The sequence below is a fragment of the Phaseolus vulgaris genome, chromosome 4, assembly GCF_051622355.1.
Source record: "Phaseolus vulgaris cultivar YP4 chromosome 4, ASM5162235v1, whole genome shotgun sequence".
NCBI lineage: Eukaryota > Viridiplantae > Streptophyta > Magnoliopsida > Fabales > Fabaceae > Phaseolus > Phaseolus vulgaris.
This window is the reverse complement of record NC_143501.1, coordinates 15,659,071-15,679,642: the sequence shown is the minus strand read 5'-3', so window position 1 is coordinate 15,679,642 and position 20,572 is coordinate 15,659,071. Positions and strand designations below refer to the sequence as shown.

Sequence of the window (20,572 nt, the reverse complement as noted above, 5' to 3'; positions counted from 1 at the left end):
GAAGCAGGACACTCAACAGAAGATGGTGAGCTTGCAACAAGAGATTCAAAAAGCCTCTGAGCCCTCCATCGGCAAGCTGAGCAACTCTTGGATGCCAAGACTAAGGAGGTCGTCGAGCAAGAGACTCGCCTGGCAGAGCAAGACGACTGTTTGTCCAACTTGCAACAAGAGCTTGTCCAGAAGGACAAGTTCTTTGCTAATAAGGTCAAAGTCTACAAAGGTGAAGTTGCCAAGCTCTCTTGGAGGGAGGTTGGTGTCGAATAAGCCTCTAGTCTCCACCTGAGCCTGGACTTATCTCAAAACGATAATTCATGTGTCATTTCCCTTCAAATTGGATGCTCCGTCCACTGAGAGGATCCATCTGAAATCTTCATTCGTTCTAGGAGGGTTCTCGGGAGTTATGTCAACAACACAATCATTAATTACTTGCACTTAGCTTGGACCTTAAGGCTCATAATGGATATCGAATTGATAGTTCGATAGCCCATTTTACCATTCTTCATGCTATGTCAGGCTTGCCGAGAACTTATGGGATAAGGAGATCCATCATAACTATCACTGCAAAATTTTAAAAGTAATGAAGAAGTTGTCTAGCGATGAAAACAACAACTAGAACAACTTTCTCCATGGCCTTATATCGTGTCTCCGTTCCATGTAGAATTTTGTTGATGAAAAGATCGAATTTTGAACCCTTTTGTTGTCTTGGACGATTACTGAACTTACTACTTAGTCGACTGAGAAGTATAACTGAATTGGAGCATCTAGCGTAGGTTTACTAATTGCATGTGGGTTAGAGAGGTAGTCCTTTAATTTTAGAAATGCTTCCCCACACTCGTTTGACCGAAACATCATTCGTTCTTCTGCAAACATTGGAAATAATGATAGGCTTTGTCTCTGCTAGTAGAAAGAAAAAGTGATAAGGCGTTCATCTTACCAGTGAGACGTTGAACTTCCTTTACACTAGCAGGGCTCTTCATGTCAATGATGGTTGCACACTTATTTGGGTTTGCTTTTATCCATCTTTCAGTGAGCAAGAACCCTAGAAACTTTCTTGCCCGAATGTAATGAACACATTTTTCGGGGTTGAGCTTCAACCGATGTTTCCCAATTGTTTTAAACAGTTCCTCCAAATCGGAAAAGTGAGTGTCAAGTTTCTCCAAGCTTAACACCATGTCATCCATGTAAGTGTAGAACATGGAAGCTTTGATGTTTCAAATCTATGATGAAGGTTGAAGTTGTGCTGATTTTGGTTTGGGCTTAGTCTAGGTTGTTTAGATTTCTTGTAAAGATCATTTCTAGTCCCTTGCACAAGCTAACTCAATCTATTTTAAAAGAGAAAAGTGTTTTTCTAAGCAAAGAGAAAAACAATCGGTTGAAACCACAAAATAATCGGTTGTTTGTCACTTAGCTTGTTTAAAGGTTTTAAAATTGTTTTTGACTTGGTTAAATAACCGTCTAACCAATTCAACTGGTTAAAACAACTTTTCAACCAGTTGATTGTCACATTTCATAATAGCTTTTCAAAATCCTGTTAATCTGTTTTGCAATTAAATCAAAACTATTTTGCCTCATGATGGATGCCTATAACAACTAGTTTTGAGAGCTATAAATATGGTTTTTCTTTCAAAACAATAAAACAACAAGAAAGATATCAAATACAGTGAGATTGAGATTGATTTTGAGAAAAAAAATTCAAAGGTTTGCAAGATTGCTAAATAGTTGTGCACTAGTTCAAGGTCTGATTTTAGGAGCTCTGTGATTCCTGTAAATTCAGGTGTAATATGTTCCTTTCATGATTCTTGTATTTGTTCTTTTATAAACTTGTGAAGTGTGTGAAAACCTGTAAAGTTAGACGGTGTTCTGACTAAAGGTGTGTGTAGCAAAGAGGGTGAGTGGTTCTTGTGGTATCAAGATCACCTTTTTGTGATTATGTGTGTTGTAATCTGTGATTGGTTACTAGTGGGACCCAATGGTTTTCTGGAAACTGGATGTAGCTCAAGGTTGAGTGAACCAGTATAAATTGGCTGAGTAATCTTTCTCTCTCTCACTCCTTATAAACAGTTTGATTTAATTCTGTTTTTGCTGGTGCCATAAACAGTTTCTTTTACATTGTTTGATTGACTTCCTTGATTGCTTAATCTATGATTGTTGATAAAGCTTCATTCTTATTCAATCTTTGCGAAAATCTTTTGACAAACAATTCATCCCCTCTCTTGGTTAAGTCATTAATTCTAACAGTAAACCTGAACATTTTTATCGATCATGGGCTACAAAATCTTATCCATCAATCATTAATAAGTTGCCACTGCATTCTTGAGGTCGAAAGACATTACTTTGTAGTAGTAATTGGTCATCTTAGCCATAAATATTTGTTTCCTCGTCGAGGGGGCATCTTAATTTAATTGTATCCAAAAAAAGTATCATGAAATTGAGGAGACCACAACCTAAAATGTTGTCCACTAGAGTGTCTATGTTAGACATTGGATATGAATCTTTAGGACAAACATTTTTTAGGTTTGTAAAGTCCCGCACATCTTCCATTTACCACTTGACTTCTTTACCATGACAACGTTTTCAACCACTCGAGATATTGAATCTCCCTAATATAATTGGCCTCCACCAGCTTATGACTTTCCTCCTTAATTGTTAAGCATTTTTCCTTGTTGAATTTTTGCCTCTTCTACACAACTAGCTTTATACGGGCTTCAATCATCAAGTGGTGACATAAAAATCAGGGTCGATGCCTAACATGTTGGCAGCCAACCATGTAAAGGCATCTATGTTTCTGGATAATACTTTCTTCAACATAGCTTCCAAGCTCTCCCTTAAAGACACACCAAACTTGAATTTCTTTCCTTCCACCTCTATCTCCTACACTTGGGGGAGGAAGCTCCAAGATGAGTTAGGATGTGAGTCGCCACTTGCAGCCATCTCTGCCAATATGAGAATAAAAAGAATTTAGGAACACTTAAGAATCACTCAAGCAGAGTTTTTGTACTATTCATTCAATGTGATTTACAATAGGTGAGACACCCTATTTATAGATACAAGTGCCTTGGTGAACAAGAGAGGTGGAGAAGGGGTGACACATGAGGGAAACATTCTAGAACCTAGGGTTGGCCAAGGGTGCCACACATGGAGGGGAAAACCTTTTAGAAACTAGGTTAAAATGGCCTTTCTAAAAGCTAGGTTAAGAGAGTCTAGCTCATGGGCGACACATGGGGTGATCTTCTAGAAACTAGGGTTTCTAGATGCCTAAACTAGCTTATTCTTCTTCTTGGGCCAATGTGAAACCAATTTATTACATAATCTTGTCTTGTAAAAAGACTAGAAGAAAGAATAATTGATATTTTGGTCCATGTCTGGTCTTTTTCTATTGAAGATCTTCTGAGGGATGGTGGGGTCTTGTCTCTAATCCTGAGATGACTGACCTAGGTGTGAATAGTCTTTTGTGCCCTTGGTCATTGATGTGATTCCACTAGGTAGATATGAATGATTCTTGACATTCTTAGGAATCAACTTGAGTTGGATATGAGGTAGACACTTTTTGATAGAATTGGATCAAGGTTCTATGTTCAAGAACTCACCAAGACTAGTACCAAAACCCAAACTCACATGGAAGATCCATGTATTGTCAATTGAATCAAAACAACAACTAGAAATGAAGAAGAAGCAAAGAGGAACAACAAATGTAAAAGGAACCGAAGCAAAACAGCAAAGGAAACTAGAATACCGAACTGAAAATGCAAAGAACACAAGCTAAGACATGAACATAAAAGGAGAAGGAAGGAAGGAGAAGAGAAAGCTCATGAAGATGGAGGGATTGGTTGGATGATCACGCCACTTAGAGGATGAAGACTCCAAGATGAGTGTGCTATGCCGCCACTTGAGGTAACCAAGAACACTCAAGATAAGACTAAGTGAGGAAGGCACAAAGCTCTCCAATTCTCTCTCAAATTGAGTAGAGTTTCTCTAATTCAAAATTCAAATCTGAATTTTACAAGGTAAGCACCTTTATTTATAGTGTGAGGGTGCTGGAAAATAGGTGGGAAAATTCAAATAAACTCATTTGAAATTCTCACCAAAAACAAGTCACATGGGAGGTGTGACCTTTTTCTACTATGACACCTCCTAAAAACTACACCTACACCTACTCTCCTAAGTCACATGGATAATGTGACTTTATTTTACATTTTCACACTTCCTTATTTAATATCCACACCTCCTACAAGAGTAAATCAAATGATGCTCTTTAATGCTTGGCCTTGCCCCTCATGGGATGGACTTGGGCTTTTTGGGCTTTGGCCTTCTTGGGCTTGGGCTTGGGCTTTGGGCTTGGGCCTCATCTTTATTTTATGTCTTCTTTTAATTTTGAGAAGACTAGAAGGAAGAACTTCAAATGTGAAGGCGAATGTCCTCTTCCTTCATTAATAAAAGCCTCATTTATTTGATTCTCATCAGTCATCTTCTTGTAAAGTTGGGTTGTATCATAAGGTGAAGGATACAAAAATTTGTCTTTTAAATCATTAAAAAGACTTTAGTATTTTTAGTCAGTTGATACGATAATTCAACTTGTTAAATATACTTTACTAAAGTCACAAGACTTCAGTGTAAGTGATTTTAGCCGATGAAAAACCTGAATCAACTGATTTAAAAACATAACAATTTTAAAACATTTTCTTGGAAATGTCTTGAACCATAATGCCTAATGAAAAAGATTCAACAAAATCTACCTAAACACATACACATGCACAACTTTGTAGTCTTCATGGTTGAGATTTGAGTACATCAAGTAAATTTACTTAAGTCATCAACCTCTCTATCTGAGAAGGTTGTACATAATTCCACGTAGCCTCAAACCTTTACTTGGTCCCCCGCGAACCTTATAAGGTTCCATAATTTTTTTTAATTGATTGACCTTCGTAAGTGCTCCAAAACATCACATCAGCGAAACTTCCTTGGTTGATCAGTACTCGATGTACATTTCTTCCCATGGTGACTACTGTTAAAATCACGGGGGGGTCGTTCTCATGGGAAACATATCCTTTAGATCAGTCAACGTGAAACAAAGATATGACGCTTACACTGGTTTGATCGTGTGTGTTTCCAAAGATAGGACGACCCTACAATAACGGTTTCAACTTGTTGTAATAACTCATCCTTCCAAAAATCCCCTTGATATGATGTTAAAATCACCAAGATCTTTCTAGTGTGGGCTATAAATGTTTCTTGAAAAATCCTGAAGAGTCGTGTCCATGTACTTGGTGAAAATCACACTAAGCATCCCAGCGGTGTCCTAAAAGCGGTCATGTTGAGCTCTTCTAAGAGTCGCTTACGAGATAAAGTGAACTTTGGACAGGGAGGCTGGGGCACAAGTTGCATCCTTTTGACATTATCACGTCGGGCTATGTAGGGAACATACCTCTGTTATGGTCGTCATCCGAGTAAGTCGTCAATTATCCTTGGTCGAGCTTCCCGAGTGTTGTCCATATACTTCCCTTGTCTCTGTCGCTCATCCGTGTTTTTTCTATGGATTTCCTCCTTGGCTTCGATATAGGTTGAGGGTCGATCGTGAATATCCGTCATTGACTCTACTTTGTTACTAAGCAAGAACTCGCTAGACGGATTTGCACGGAGGCCTTTCACGAAGGCGTCTACCACCATTTCTTCATTTGGGTGTTGGACGTAGACATATACCTCATAAAAACTTTTGAGGTAATCCTTAGTGGCTCGCCATCTCGTTGCTTGAAGTGCGATAAAAAACAACTTAGAATTGAACCTGGTTTTCTCCACCTCGGACTTGAGAAGTCCGATAAAAAATAACTTAGAATTGAATTTGGTTGTCTCCACCTCGGACCCAAAAAGTCCGATAAAAAACAAATTAGAATTGAATCTGCTTGTCTCCACCTCGTACCCGAGAAGTACGATAAAAAACAACTTACAATTGAATCTAGTTGTGTCCACCTCGGACCCGAGAAGTTTGATAAAAAACAATTTAGAATTGAATCTGGTTGTGTCCACCTCGGACCCGAGAAATTCGATAAAAAATAACTTAGAATTGCATCTGATTGTCTCCACCTCAAACCCGAGAAGTCCGATAAAAAACAACTTAGAATTGAATCTGGTTGTCTCCACCTCGTACCCGAGAAGTACGATAAAAAAACAACTTACATTTGAATCTAGTTGTGTTCACCTCGGACCCGAGAAGTCTGATAAAAACAATTTAGAATTGAATCTGGTTGTGTCCACCTCGGACCCGAGAAATCCGATAAAAAACAACTTAGAATTGCATCTGAGTGTCTCCACCTCAAACCCGAGAAGTCCGATAAAACAACTTAGAATTGAATCTAGTTGTCTCCACCTCGGACCTGAGGAGTCCGATAATAAACAACTTAGAACTGAATTTGGTTGTCTCCACCTCGAACTCGAGAAGTCCGATAAAAAACAAATTGAAATTGAATCTAGTTGTCTCCACCTCGAACCCCGAGAAGTATGATAAAAAGCAACTCAGAATTGAATATGGGTTTCTCCACCTTGGACCTGAGAAGTTTGATAAAAAAATAACACAAAATGAATCTGGTTGGAACAATACTTGGATCAAATATGCGAGCCTAAACATGTTTGATTTTAAATTTGATTTTATTAAAGATTTATTGCTTTGAAGAATTTACCTAACTAGCGGTCAGATCTAGCTGCAAAAGACTTCAACGAAATGGCAAAAGCCATGTACCAAAAAGGTTTGACTTTTTTAACTTGATTATTATTGCATAAAATTTCTACTACTCTTCAAGATAAATATATTGATTGGTTGGAGTTAGATATAACATTTTCGAAAAGCCTTTTCATTCCCTCGCTCGATTCAAGACTAGGGGATCTGTACTGTCTTGGGTTTGGTTGGTCATATACGGATTAGTCCGACCCGCCAAGTGGTCCAAGGCCAATGCCACCATGATTTTTGGGATTATAAATCTCCACATAATTATCATCATGTAATAATATTAATTTGGATAAATATATTATGAGAATAAATCTTATTAACTCACAATATCCTAACAACTTCTTTGAATGCTCTGATTTATTTGCACAATATTCATGCTTATATTACATAAATGCTCTGATTATATGATAAAATACTCCGATTTATGTTCATGATATTCAGATTTTATGAAAGAATACTATAATATGACATATTAAAACCTGGAGAAACTAGTGTCAAAGATCCAAGCCTATAAAAGCTTATAAATAGATGATCACTCACATAGACTAATCTGAACTCAAACTTTAGCACTATGTAACCCAAAACTTGATGTTCTTATTGACTTAAACGTCATTTTCTGCAGGTAAAGCCCTCACTTGAAAACTAAATCATTAAAGTTTGAAGAAGACGACTCACAATCCATCCAAATTCCTATCGACTTTATCTCGACAAGAACAATATTCTTAATAAAAACAAAATTAAGATATTACTTTTATTAATATTTTCAAAATTTTCGTTTACAATTATATTTTTCGGTTTGGTTGGGTACCAAACCGAACTTAGGAATCCTCGGAAGAAGAAGAGAAAAGACGAATGAGATACTCGAGAATGTTGAAGTGGTAAGTGAGAAAAGGCAAAAGCAGAGTGTAATGATCCATAAGAAATAAGAACACAGCAAGACATGGCCTCTTCCTCGGGAAACACAGACCCAGAAGTGAGAAAAGACGCGGTGTGGAACCGTTGGGTCATATTCTCACCCGCCCGAGCCAAACGACCCTCCGACTTCAAGTCCAAGTCCCCCACCGACCCTAACCCGAACCAACAGTGCCCCTTCTGCATAGGCCACGAGCACGAGTGCGCGCCTGAGATCTTCCGGGTCCCGCCCCGAGACCCCGATTGGAAAATCCGGGTCATCCAGAACCTCTACCCCGCACTCTCCCGCACCCTCCCGGAACCCCAACACGCCCCTTCCGGTTCACTCCAGACCGGGTTTGGGTTTCACGATGTAGTCATAGAGACTCCGGTTCACCCGGTTCAGCTCTGCGATTTGCCTCCTCCGGAAATTGGCCGAGTTCTCCTCGCTTATACCGAGAGAATCCAGCAGCTCGCGAGCCATAAATCAATTCAATACGTGCAGGTTTGCTCGCACGAGCCTCCTAATTTTCACAATTAGCACCTGAAAGATGCGGCGTTGTGTTTGTTCTTCGAATTTACATTGTCTGATGAGTTTGGAACTTTGGTAATTGCATTTATTGGTCAAATTAGGCTACCTTTTTTTACAGAAGTTGGGAATTTTTTTGTGTGAATTTCAATGCACATTACTGAATTCCAATGCTCAAAAGGAAGATGGAGGGAATTGTTGAAAATATTTTGATCTCTTCCAGTTGCTGTTCAGTCATGCACTTTGTCTGTAAATGTGTATTTCATCATACAGAACTTGTCTTTGATATTGGTGATAAGAAAACCAAGGATGTGTTTTGACAAACTTTTCCCCAAATACTTCTGAGAGAGAAAAAATGAGATATGTTTTTCAATTAATTTATGCATTACTTAATTAAAAATCAAAATTTAGAGAAGTTATATGAACAGAAAATTACAAATTAGTTTATGCATAAGAAAATTTTAATTTATAGAGAAACTTGTTTCATTTTTTCTTCTTGTTTATCTCTCTGAAATGTTTATTGTAAAGTTGGTCAGAAGAGGTCCTAATTGGACTAAAGAACTACTCATTTAAGGACCTCAGGCATAAATATCACTCACACTTCAAGGTTTTTGATAGTGGTTACGGTTGTAGTAAAACTAGGTACAGATGCAGCTGATAGGGCCACGATTATGTTTACAACGAAGTTGTTGAAGGTCCAAAACTAACTTGCGGTTGCAGACTGGTTTTTAGAACTTTACCACACTATATCTTCGAGGAACTAAGTTCTATTCACTATCAGGGTAAAATGTCGTATTAGTTTCAAAATGGTGTAAATTATGACTTAAGTGTATCAATAAAATTTGTTTCCTCCTTGCAGACTTTGAATATTGATGAAGAATCTTATGGATAAAATGTGAAATTATGTGCTAGCTAACAATGAATTAGTCATTAACGTCTGTGATCTCTCAATGTTTATTTTGTCTGCCTAATTAATCCTTATGCTTAATGTTTTAGCATTACTATGTGATGTTTTGAGCACTGCTTGTGCACCAAGATGTTCTTTTTGCTTAAAAAGGGTGTGTGGGAATGAAGCCCTTTGTCTTTGATGAATCTTATGAATAAAATGTGAAATTATGTGCTAGCTAACATTGAATTAGTCATTAACGTCTGTGATCTCACAATGTTTATTATGTCTGCCTCATTAATCCTTATGCTTTATATTTTAGCATTACTATGTGATGTTTTGAGCACTGCTTGTGCACCAAGATGTTCTTTTTGCTTAAAAAGGGTGTGTGGGAATGAAACCCTCTGTCTTTGATGAATTTGTTGGTTGTGTTCTTATGGGGATTAATGTTTTTTGACTGTGTAATGCATGAAGTTGCTTTCTGTTTTCCATCTCTTGATTTTTTTTTATCATTTTTTAATTCTTGCTTGCTCCACAAAAGCTGAGGCAGGAATTTTAGATGTAATAGTATGCAATATATGTGTTGATATAATGAAAGGTATAAACTCTTGTGAAATTTGGGAATAGTGTGTGTGGATCTTGCATTTATTGGCAGATAAATATGTTTTAGATTTGTTGCAGTGCGCAATTGTGTACTACGGCTTCTAGACAGTATAATTGTTGATTTAATTTGGGTAATGAGAGCAATTAAGCCACAAGAAATGGCTGCATGCCTAATTTGCATCATTGACAATATATCTATTTACTGTTTTGGTTAACGTTGTCACTGTGTTAATCAAATGGTAGATACTGGCTACATGCCTGCATTTCCATCATTTTCTACCTTGACATTAATAATTGAAATTGATCAAGTTTTTCACATTTCTGCATAAATAATTTTCTGTTTTTTCTTCCTCTTGCACTTGTTTTATCTTGTAAACTTGTTTTTATTAATCTTTGAAGGTGTTCAAAAACCATGGCGCTTCAGCTGGTGCATCAATGAGTCATTCTCACAGTCAGATGATGGCCTTGCCAATTATTCCACCTACTGTATCTGCCCGTCTTGCTAGTATGAAAGATCATTTTGATCAGACAGGGAAATGTTTGATTTGTGAAATTCAACGTGAAGATCTTTTGATTGATTCATCTACCAACTTCTTTTCACTGGTTCCTTTTGCTGCTACATTTCCTTTTGAGATATGGATTATTCCTCGGTACCACTCTGCTCACTTCCATGAATTGGATGCGGAAAAGGTACCACTTCTTTATTTGCAAACTCTTCTTGCTTCTTAGGTGCCAAATAATGCATCTGGTATGTGGAGTGAATTAAAGGCTTAATTTTAGTTATTTTCTGTGACTTGACACTTATTCCTATTATGGGCTGATTGCATTGCATGTGACAGAAATATACTGAAGTGTCTGAACAAATAGATCTGAAATGTTGTTAGACTTTTAGTTGTATCCATTGCCATTATGGTACATTGGAATCTTATTGCAAGATAAATTTTTAAATAAGTTATCATGATATTAAACCTTAAAAATCAGTTTCTATCATGTAAATAAAGTTAAACACGACACTTATAATGTCAGATCAACCTATTTCTACCTTGTCTCGTGCATCGGGTAGTAGTGGTTTAAATTTTCGTAGTTTAGTAGTTTGTTTTAAATAGAATTTTATTTTTCCTATGACTATTATTAGTCAAGGATAGGTCATACATATCTAAAAACTAAATAGGTCTTTAAGTAGGCTAAGTCAAGCTTTTAAAAATATCAAGCCAAGCCTAAAAAAATCCATAACATTTTGCTTTGTTGCCACTTCCTTCCTTATGAAATGTTCCAGTTATTTGTTAAAGTTATAGAATATGTTCACAGGGATGTCCGAAAATTATTATTTTTTAATTTAAATGTTTGACTATCAAATTAATTTTAAATAATTGTAGAAAATAAAATACTCTTAAGCATTAAATTTAATTCCCTTGAACAATCTAATTGCATAAAAGAAGTGAGGAAAAAAATAATTAATAAAATATTATGTTATTGTATAATTTAAAAATGATATAAAATTAAAGAAATATGAAATAAATTTTTATTAAACCTATAAATATTTACATAGGTTATCCAACTATTAATAAATTTAGTCACTATACATTATCAAAGTAAAATAATGTGAAAACAAGGGAAATATATTTGGTATGTGATTTTTTTTATATAATCTTCAATTAATTATTTAAATATATTAAATTTTAAATGTTATTTTTTTAATATAATTTCTAATTTTATAAAATAATAACCTCATAATTAATCATCCTTCAATTTTTGTTCATCTTTATTCTTATTAAAATTGAAACAAGGGTATTTTGGTAATTCATAATATCATCCAATTGATTTTATTTTTTTTCTATTACCTTAATCAAATCTATTATAAAATTTTCACTCATTTTCTTTTATTTTTTACTCATTTTTCCTCAATCCAACTGTAAGGAAGAAAAGAGAACATGGAACAGAAAGAGATGAAAAAGAAAACATATATCACTAAATATACATTACGTATAATGGATCATCAAACTTTCTTTCAAATCTTCATACAATATGGAAGAAAGTTTAATGGTACAGTTTTGTTTCAATTTTTGTGTTTTACGTTTTCTAATACACTTTCTTCTCTCTTTACTTCCACATAAATAGTACATTCCTATATCCAATCACACTGTAAATAAACAGTTGAAAGTCCGTAATCGATTATCCTTCTGGACATAATCAATTATGACATCATAGATTGTGCTCACTTTCTTCCACTGTTCTTCTTCAACCAATTGCTGTGAACATATAATTAACATATAATTAAAATGAAGGACAAAGTACTAATAGACAAACTATGACCTATCTTTCTCCTTTTTTTCTCCTTTTTTAGGGTCAAAATCTCAACATTCCTCTTCTTTACGTGAACAGTAAATATACAGAAACAAACAGTGTAAATTCTTTAAATAGACCAGGCCTATCTTGACAAAACATCGTTTAGCCCAATCTATTTTCTCATCTAGTGACTGAGGCTAAATCTGAAAAGCATGGAGTTTTTGGACTCAGAAACAATATAAATATTGGAAATAATGACGAACTGCTAGCTTGGAAGTTCTTCATGTTTCTGACCTGCAAAAGGATAAAAGGTTCAAAGAGGAAAATTTTGAATTTGGCAGGCAGTCTGTTATATTGATTATCTGGTCCTGCTGTCAGAAAATGCTGCATTCTGCAGAAGACGCTGGCGATGCTTCTGCAGATGAACTTAGAACAGGGAAATAATTAGGAAGTGGATGCTGATATCCTTGTAAGAGATCTATCTATAGTGGACAGTGATAAATAAGTAATGCTTTAGGGCCTAATGGGCACTAGAACTCTGGGGATTTATTATGTTGTAATCCATATTCATTATCTTTAGCATAGCACACAGATAGCTTAAACTATTAGTACACATTGTGGAATTTGCAATGCTAGATGTTTAGCATAACATAGCACCGATCCACCTGGTATTACTGTAAATTTACACATGTACGAATATCTCCTTTATTCCTGTTTCTTGTTCCAAAGATTAACAATTACTTCTAATATTTATTTTGCAGGCAGTTGAACTGGGAGGTTTGTTGAAACTAATGCTCAGGAAGATGTCTTTGCAGTTGAACAATCCACCATTCAACTATATGATTCACACTAGTCCACTTCACAGTAATGGGTCAGAGTTAGCATACACTCATTGGTTTATACAGATAGTACCTCAACTAATTGGAATTGCGGGTTTTGAGCTTGGAACTGGGTGTTACATAAATCCTGTGTTCCCCGAGGATGCTGCAAAGGTTCTAAGGGAAGTGAAAGTTCCAGAGTCAGGATAAAGCATGTAGAAACGTATTGGTAATCTAATCTCAAACTTGTTAGGTAATAATAAGTTTCTTTGATACACATACGAGGGTCAAGCTTTTTTGTCACAGTTTTTTATAATCTGAGCTTCTTAGTGAGGGAGTTTCGGCTCTTACATGTGTCATTAGTGATTGTAGTCATGGAACCTCGAGATATTGGAACATTGAAATTGAAATAAACTACTCTTTGTATATCATTGAGAAAGCCATTGTGCAGAAAGAGGAAAGGGTACTGCATTTTTTATAAATTGGGGGATTTTTATGGCAAGGGTAACTTTTTCCTAGAGTGTCTCTGAATTTTATATCCACGTCAACCTGAAGCAAATAATATAGCTTTTGCATGATATGATACACGCTTTTTTCTTTAAACCTAAAAAATGAAAGTGAATTTGTGATAAAGTATTTTTCTCAAGTGGAGGAGATGGAATGATGAGAAAGTAGGTCCACCGTTTGATTTACTAAAATAAGAATGGAACAAGATAAAAAGGGAAATGTTTGATCTCCATTGCACTCAATTCTTTATATCAACTAAGACATATCCTAAGAACTTTTTTTTTCAGAAGTTACTATTTGTAGCTTACAAGAAAAGCACTAATTGCTTTTTCTGAAGAAAAAAGAAGTCCACAATTATTGTATATTTAAACTTTCCTTCCTGAATGAGTTGTACGGTAGAAAGTGTCAGATTCTGTGAGTTCCTTCTAAGCCCCACCACTCAACCGTCACCATCTCCATTAATGGAGACTATGTCAGCAGCACGTGTATGAACTGGATGCATAGGGAGTTAAGTTAGTAGAGTGTTCTTGCCGTAACTGGTTGAAATTTTGTGTGCTGGTTCAATAACTACCTTTAATATTTTTGTGAGCTATATATGCTGCTGTTATTAGTCCAACCATTTGGATTAGGATCACAAGATGTCCAAATTTCAACTGCAGATAATATCAACCATCATAATCTATAGAAAATTAAAACTTTTGAATGCACATAAAAATCAATAACCATACTATTGAACTCCTGGGCATGCAGTTACAGTTTGAACCGTAGAGGATCTTGATCCTAATCATTCTGTCAACAATACAATGATATTCTATTTCAATCATACTTTTTTTTCCTCATTTTCAATTCTGTAATAACTTATCACATCCAATAATACTGTTAGATACATTAGCTCTCAAGGAATGGCTCTTCTTTGCCAACTCATGCATTATTGTTTTTCCTTGTCCCTCCATCCAAAGAGCTAATGAGTTGAAATATTTTTTTAAGTTAATTAACTGTAAATTGAATGTGTATGTTAAATTAAAAAAATATCAAACAGATACTTCTTCTCTCCAGGTACTATTATGAACTGTAACTTAAAAGTAGTTTTTAAGATTAAAAAGAAAAGGAAAATGTTAAGTCAGGCATGGTAGGTTTATTAAATTAACTGATTATGACATAAGGTATGTGGTAACAAAGTCTTGAATGAACATTTACGTTTCTTTTATAGGAAATGAGGCTTTAAAACACCAATAAAATTGATTTCTTGAGGTGCGTGAGTAATCACTGTATGTAAGAATTTATCCGTGATATATTGTGCAAGTCCCCCAAGATACAACAATAATTTCTCGAAAGTGTCCGAGGATCAGAACTAGCAACTTACTCTTAAAAGAGTAAGAATCCAATAGAACCCAATATAATAGTAAAATAAAATAAAATAAAAGAGGAGAGAGAAAGTGAAAAAGGTGAGAGGAAGTGAAGATGATGAAGAAGGTGAAAATGAGAGATGCATTTTCTGAAGTGGATGGAAATCTCTTTATATAGGGTGAGGAACAACAAAATTTGTTGCAACTTCCAGACCCACGTGCTTCCGTTCAACATCTCAAATGCGGCAACGTTCTAGTATCCCGAAAGACCATTCGTAGGATCAGGCAGAGCTTTCCCGGTCATGCGGCCACGATCCTAGGTGGAGAGGGCAACAAGCACGACAATCTTGGTGCAGATCCAGTCTTTATTGCACTTCTGAGATCTCCTCCAACGGAATCGAAAAATCTAGGGTTTTCCATGTACACTCTGATTTGTTTTACAACACACTCTGTTTTTCGTTTATTATTTTGCAATACCAGATTCTATTTTACAACAATCCCCCACATATTGCAAAAGATAAAACATATAGATAGAGAAAGAAAAATAATACTGGGTTCATCTAAGATGTAATGCATCAGAACTGGTATAGCAAGCTATATGAACTAGTCTTAAATTGATGAGCTTAACACATAGTGTAGTTGGTATAGCAAGCTATATGAACCAAGACACTTAGTATGTGTTAGAGGTTTATCAATCACAATACACCCTCACATTACTTGTTGTTATCGTTGTGTTGGGCTACTAGGCCATGCGCGTGCCCAATATTCATGAGTGCTATAGAGATCTTGCCAAAATCTCATGCAACCAGCCCCACTTGACACTCATATAGGTGATTTCATCAAAATATGTTGCAAATCATATACCACACATAAGGGATATGAAAATCATTAAACTTTGTAAATCGTTAAAACTCTTTTATCTCATAATTTTAACCACAAAGTTTATCCTTTCGATAATGCAGTATCTAGCACTTTCACACACACCATAGGAATGGACAAAAAAGATTTTTAAATCAATATTAATGCTATCAGAACTAACAAGTGACTTGTTTTTACCCATATGAGCCCTATTCATGGGATCTCCAATCACAAAGGTTGGGTTTCCATCACTTGTTTGTTTGGAAGTGGCTTAAGTCCCATTCCCCTCGATGTTTCTAAAATAATTTTTCTCCCTACGGGTTTTGACAAAGGATCTGCCAGATTCTGTTATGACTTGACATAGTCAATAGAAATCGTTCCACTCTTTAACAGTTGTTTCACCAAATTATGTCACAATTTTATATGTTTATTCTTTCCATTGTAAGTTTTATTTTTAGCTATAGCTATTTTCAATTGGCAATCACAATGCATTGATACAAATGGGGTTGGTTTCATTCCTAAAGGAATGTTTGCTAAGAAGTTTTTCAACCACTCAGCTTCACTACCAGCCATCTTGAGAGCAACAAACTCAGATTCCATTGTTGATCTTGCAATAATAGTCTGCATGGCTGATCTTCATGTAACTGCACCACCCCAAGTGTAAATACATAACCACTAGTTGACTTTGTCTCATCTGAATTAGAGATCTAGTTTGCATCATTGTACCCTTCTAGCACAACGGGAAATCCACTATATTCAATGGTATAATCCATTGTATCTCTCAAGTATTTCATGAGTCTCGCAAGTGCATCCCAATGATCCTGACTAGGACATTGAGTGTATCTACTCAGTCTACTTATTGCATAAGCAATATCTGGTCTAGAAAAGCTCATTAAATGCAATAAACTCCCAATTATCTGGGCATATTGAGTTTGAGAAATAGATTCTCCTCTATTCTTCTTTAATTTAGAGTTAACATCATAAGGGGTGCTCACTGACTTAAAGTCATAATAATCAAACTTCTTAAGAAGTTTCTCAGTGTATTTTTCTTGGGATAGTAATAAGAACAATAGGTAACAATATGTTCTTTTGAACTTCAATCTATTATTTTTATAACAGTTCTTTATTTATTTTTTAAATCTATTTTGATTTGAAATCTATAAAAGGAGGGGTTAATCTCAGGTCAAAATATACCTTGCAATCACGTTTTGCATACAATTTTCAAGTGCTTCTAGGGAGAGTTTGAAATTCGCTTTAGTTTTTGAAAGTTTTTCTCTAAAACTTCAAGTGCTCTTGTGCAGGTGTCTTTGGTTAAAGATTCAAGGTTCTTTCATTGTTCTGCAACTATAAGGATCTTGTTGTTGATCTCTTGTATCTGCATTTCAGGTGTTTTCCTTCCTATACTTTTCTCTTATAAAGGTGTTTGTAATTGTACTTATTGATAGGGTTTCTTGAAGTAAGTGTATGGCTGAAATAGAGTTTTTCAGCTTGTAATCTTGGGTCTTGGAGGGTTCAAGAACCAAGAAATGTTTTTAAAGATTGCCTTGGTTTAGTGAAATCCATCTTGGTTTAAGATGGGACTGGATGTAGCTCTTGATGAGTGAACCAGTATAAAAATTGTGTGTGCTTTTCTCCTTCCTTGATCTTTGCTTTAAATATGGAATCTGATAATCTGTAATAAATAAATTTTTTGTTTGAAAATTGAATCTATTGTTTTAACGGTTGTTGGGTTAAATCATATTTTGTTCTTCGAGATTCTGATAAGGCCTATATCTTACTTAAAAATTCACTGTGTCTGTAATTGTTGACTAGGTAATACCAGTGTTTAAAATTCAATTAAACAATCTTGTTCAAAGTTCTTTTGTCTTTGAAACTATTTTCAAAAGGTTTTGAAGGTTATTAATTTATGCAATGAATATCTCTTAACTAGACTTTTTAATCTGGTGTATTTAGAATTGTAAAGTCAGAAATTAAATCTTTTGATTTTTTAAAACCACTGTTATATTTCTGGACTGCTTATGAAATCAGAAAATAAATTTGTTTTACTTTGAATCAATTTGTTTTTGTTTGCAAAAGTTTCTTAAAACAATTTCCTTCGGGAAAATTTTATAAGCTCAATCCCCCCCCCCCTCCCCTTCTTGAACTTAGACACTAATAAATCCAACAATCACTTTGTAGATGGGCATGATCGAGCTTATAAGAGATTTGTGTGCAGGTTCAAGAAAGGTGAAGGTCAACTTCAACGCCTATAACAATAATCTCTGTCACACTAACAAGAATGTTGAACAAGATATCATTGTTGTATATTACATTCTATCTAGAAGAAGATGACGAGTTCCACTAGTACTCTTTCTTTCTAGCTTACAACCTGCAAAGTCAGAATCAGAATACCCAACAAGTTGTATAGGGGCATGAGAGGGATACCATAGCCCAACAGAAGATGTTCCTTTCAAATATTTTATAATCCTTTTAGCATCTTTGAGATGTGATTCCTTTGGATTTGATTGAAATCTAGCGCAAAGGCACACAACAAACATTATGTCAGGCATGCTAGCTATAAGATAAAGCAAGGATCCTATTAACCCCCTATATTTTGTTTGATTTGTTGATCAAGGATGATCTTGAAGCTTTAATGTCTCCAAATCCATGGTGTTTGATGAAAGGCTGGAGTTGCTACTTGTGTGGGTGGGTTTTGGATAGAATGATGTGTAATCCACTCTTTGTTTGAATCTAAAACAGTTTGGAATCAAAACCTTTTTGAAAAATATTGTTTTATAAAGAAGTGGAAAAACAACCAGTTGTTTTATCGTTTCAATCGGTTATTTGACACTTAGAGGGTTTTTTAAAAGGGTTTGAAGCTGGTTGACTTTGCCGTCAAACCAATTCAATCGATTGTTTCGAGAATTCAACCGATTGTTTGTTGAAAATCCATAACAAAATGTTTGTTAAGATTGCAAATTAGCTTTAAATGTTTTCTAACTGAATAGGCTCTTGCTTTAAATGTTTTAACAATCTTTTGGAGTATTTAAAGAGGTTGTTATACACTTTTAAAGTTTGATAACAGTTTTGAGACATTTGTGAAAGTGTGAAAACAAATTTGAGTTTTCAAGATTTGCATTCAAGCTTTTGGGTTTTCTCAAAGAAGTGGAATAGGATTGTTGTAATCTTTTGATTTGATCTTCATCAGGTGTAATCCTTTATGTATCTCTTGTATTTATGAATACTGGTGTGTAAGTGCAGAATCAGAGGGTGTTCTGATTTCTGTGGTGTCTGTGTGCCAAAGGAAGTGTGTGACTTGAGGTGTTCAAGGTCACTTCTTAGGTGATGTGTTTGTAATTTGGATTTTGATTGCATAGTAGATACCCAATGGTTTATAGGGACTGGATGTAGCTCTTGGTGTAAGAGTGAACCAATATAAATTTGTTTGTGTGATTCTCTCTTTCCCTGATCTCACATATATTTGTTTTAAGTTGTTTTTATTAACTGCTGATAAAAACAATCGGTTGAATCGCAAAAACAACCGGTTGATTTTCTGGAAATCAACTAAAACAACTTTGTGCATTGCTTTCCATAGTTTCATTCTCTGTGATTCTTCATTGGCTTTCATTATACCTTCAAAGTTTGCGAAAAATCTTTCATAAACAATTCACCCCCTTCTTGGTTAAGGCCATATATTCTAACATGATCCTCAACAACTCCAGCTACATTAGCATCCGTATAGCAGTTGGCAGGCATTGGTGTTGAGGCTTCTTTGTAGTTCTCCATTTCAAATCGTTTGAGTTGTTAGAATGTATGGCCTTAAACGAGAGGGGAGTGAATTGTTTAAAGGGGGTTTTCGCAAACTTTTTAATCTATAATGAAATTCTTTGCAAGAAACCAAATTAGGAATTCAGTTAGTCAAGAAACAAAGCTCAAAACAGTAAAGCACCAGAAAAACAATCGGTTGTTTCGTAGAAACAATCAGTTGTTTATACTAGTAAAAATAACAACTAAATTTAAAGAGTTTAAGGAAGAAAAAGATGCACAAACAGTTTATACTGGTTCACTCTTAAACCAAGAGCTACATCCAGTTTCCCAGAAACCACTAGGGAATCCACTAAGTAATCAAAATCAGATTACATACACACACCACCAAAGAAGTGACCTTGATCCCCTCAAGAAATACACTTCCTTTGGCTCAGCACACACACCAAGAACGTTGATCTTGACAACCTCAAGAACACACAACCCTTCTTGGCTTTACAACACCAGAATGTACAAAGTATTCAGAACGAATAACACTTGTTACAGAATGAACTGAAATCAATACAGATGTAATCCTATTCCACTTCTCTCTTGAAAAACCAAAGCTCAAAAGTGAAAACTCAAATCTTTGAAAGCTCTTTGTGAAAAACTCAAATCTGTTTTTCTTTTTTGTTATTTGTTATAAAACTTAAACAAACTATTTATAGCATTCAAAGAATGGTCAAAGCATTTAAAGCAGGAGCGTATTCGGTTATAAAATCATTTAAAGCTCACTTAACTAACAAATCTGATTCTGTTAGAATTTTTAAACAAACAATTGATTGAAAGAGTGAATCAATCGGTTGTTTTGGTTTGATAACAAGTCAACCAATCAAAACAGTTTTCAAACTTTTCAAAAACACCTAAGTATAAAACAATCGGTTGTTTCGACAAAACAACAAGTTGTTTTTTACTTAGTTTGAAAAACACTTTAAACTTAAAAGATTTGAAAGCACTTAAGCTTTAGATTCAACAAAAAGTGGATTTCAAAGATAAACTACCCTAGATCCTACTCTAAAACATAGCAGCAACTTCAGCCTTCCATCAAACGCTAGGATTTGGATTCTTCAAAGCTTTGATCACACTTGATTCAACATGAGTATCTCCTTGCAATACTTTGATTGATTTAAGAAGATGCCCTTTTTGGATTGCTTGACCTGCAATCCAAGAAAGAAAGAGAGTTCCCCCATCATCGACATCTCAATCTCCCCCTGCATTGCTGTCACAAATTCTTCACACAGTCTATCATTAGTTGATCCAAAAATAATATCATCAACATATATTTGGACTAAGATGACAACAAAATTTGACTTTTTAATAAAAAGGGTTTTGTCAATCTTCCTTCTT

At 35.2% G+C, this 20,572-nt stretch overlaps 1 protein-coding gene across 2 annotated transcripts; it reads left to right on the top strand.

Moving 5' to 3' along the window:
- The first annotated feature begins 7,474 nt into the window (after nucleotides 1-7,474).
- LOC137837392 (putative galactose-1-phosphate uridyltransferase) lies at nucleotides 7,475-13,233 on the top strand. Of its 2 annotated transcripts, none has more exons than XM_068646371.1 (3): nucleotides 7,475-8,114; nucleotides 10,027-10,317; nucleotides 12,675-13,233. In XM_068646371.1, exons 1-3 carry the CDS (start codon nucleotides 7,659-7,661, stop codon nucleotides 12,939-12,941), a joined length of 1,014 nt encoding a protein of 337 aa, XP_068502472.1. In that variant the 5' UTR covers nucleotides 7,475-7,658; the 3' UTR covers nucleotides 12,942-13,233. The 2 variants fall into 2 exon arrangements, with proteins under 2 accessions (XP_068502472.1, XP_090157855.1); XM_090301729.1 differs by having other exon boundaries at nucleotides 7,551-8,216.
- Nucleotides 13,234-20,572: the final 7,339 nt, after the last annotated feature.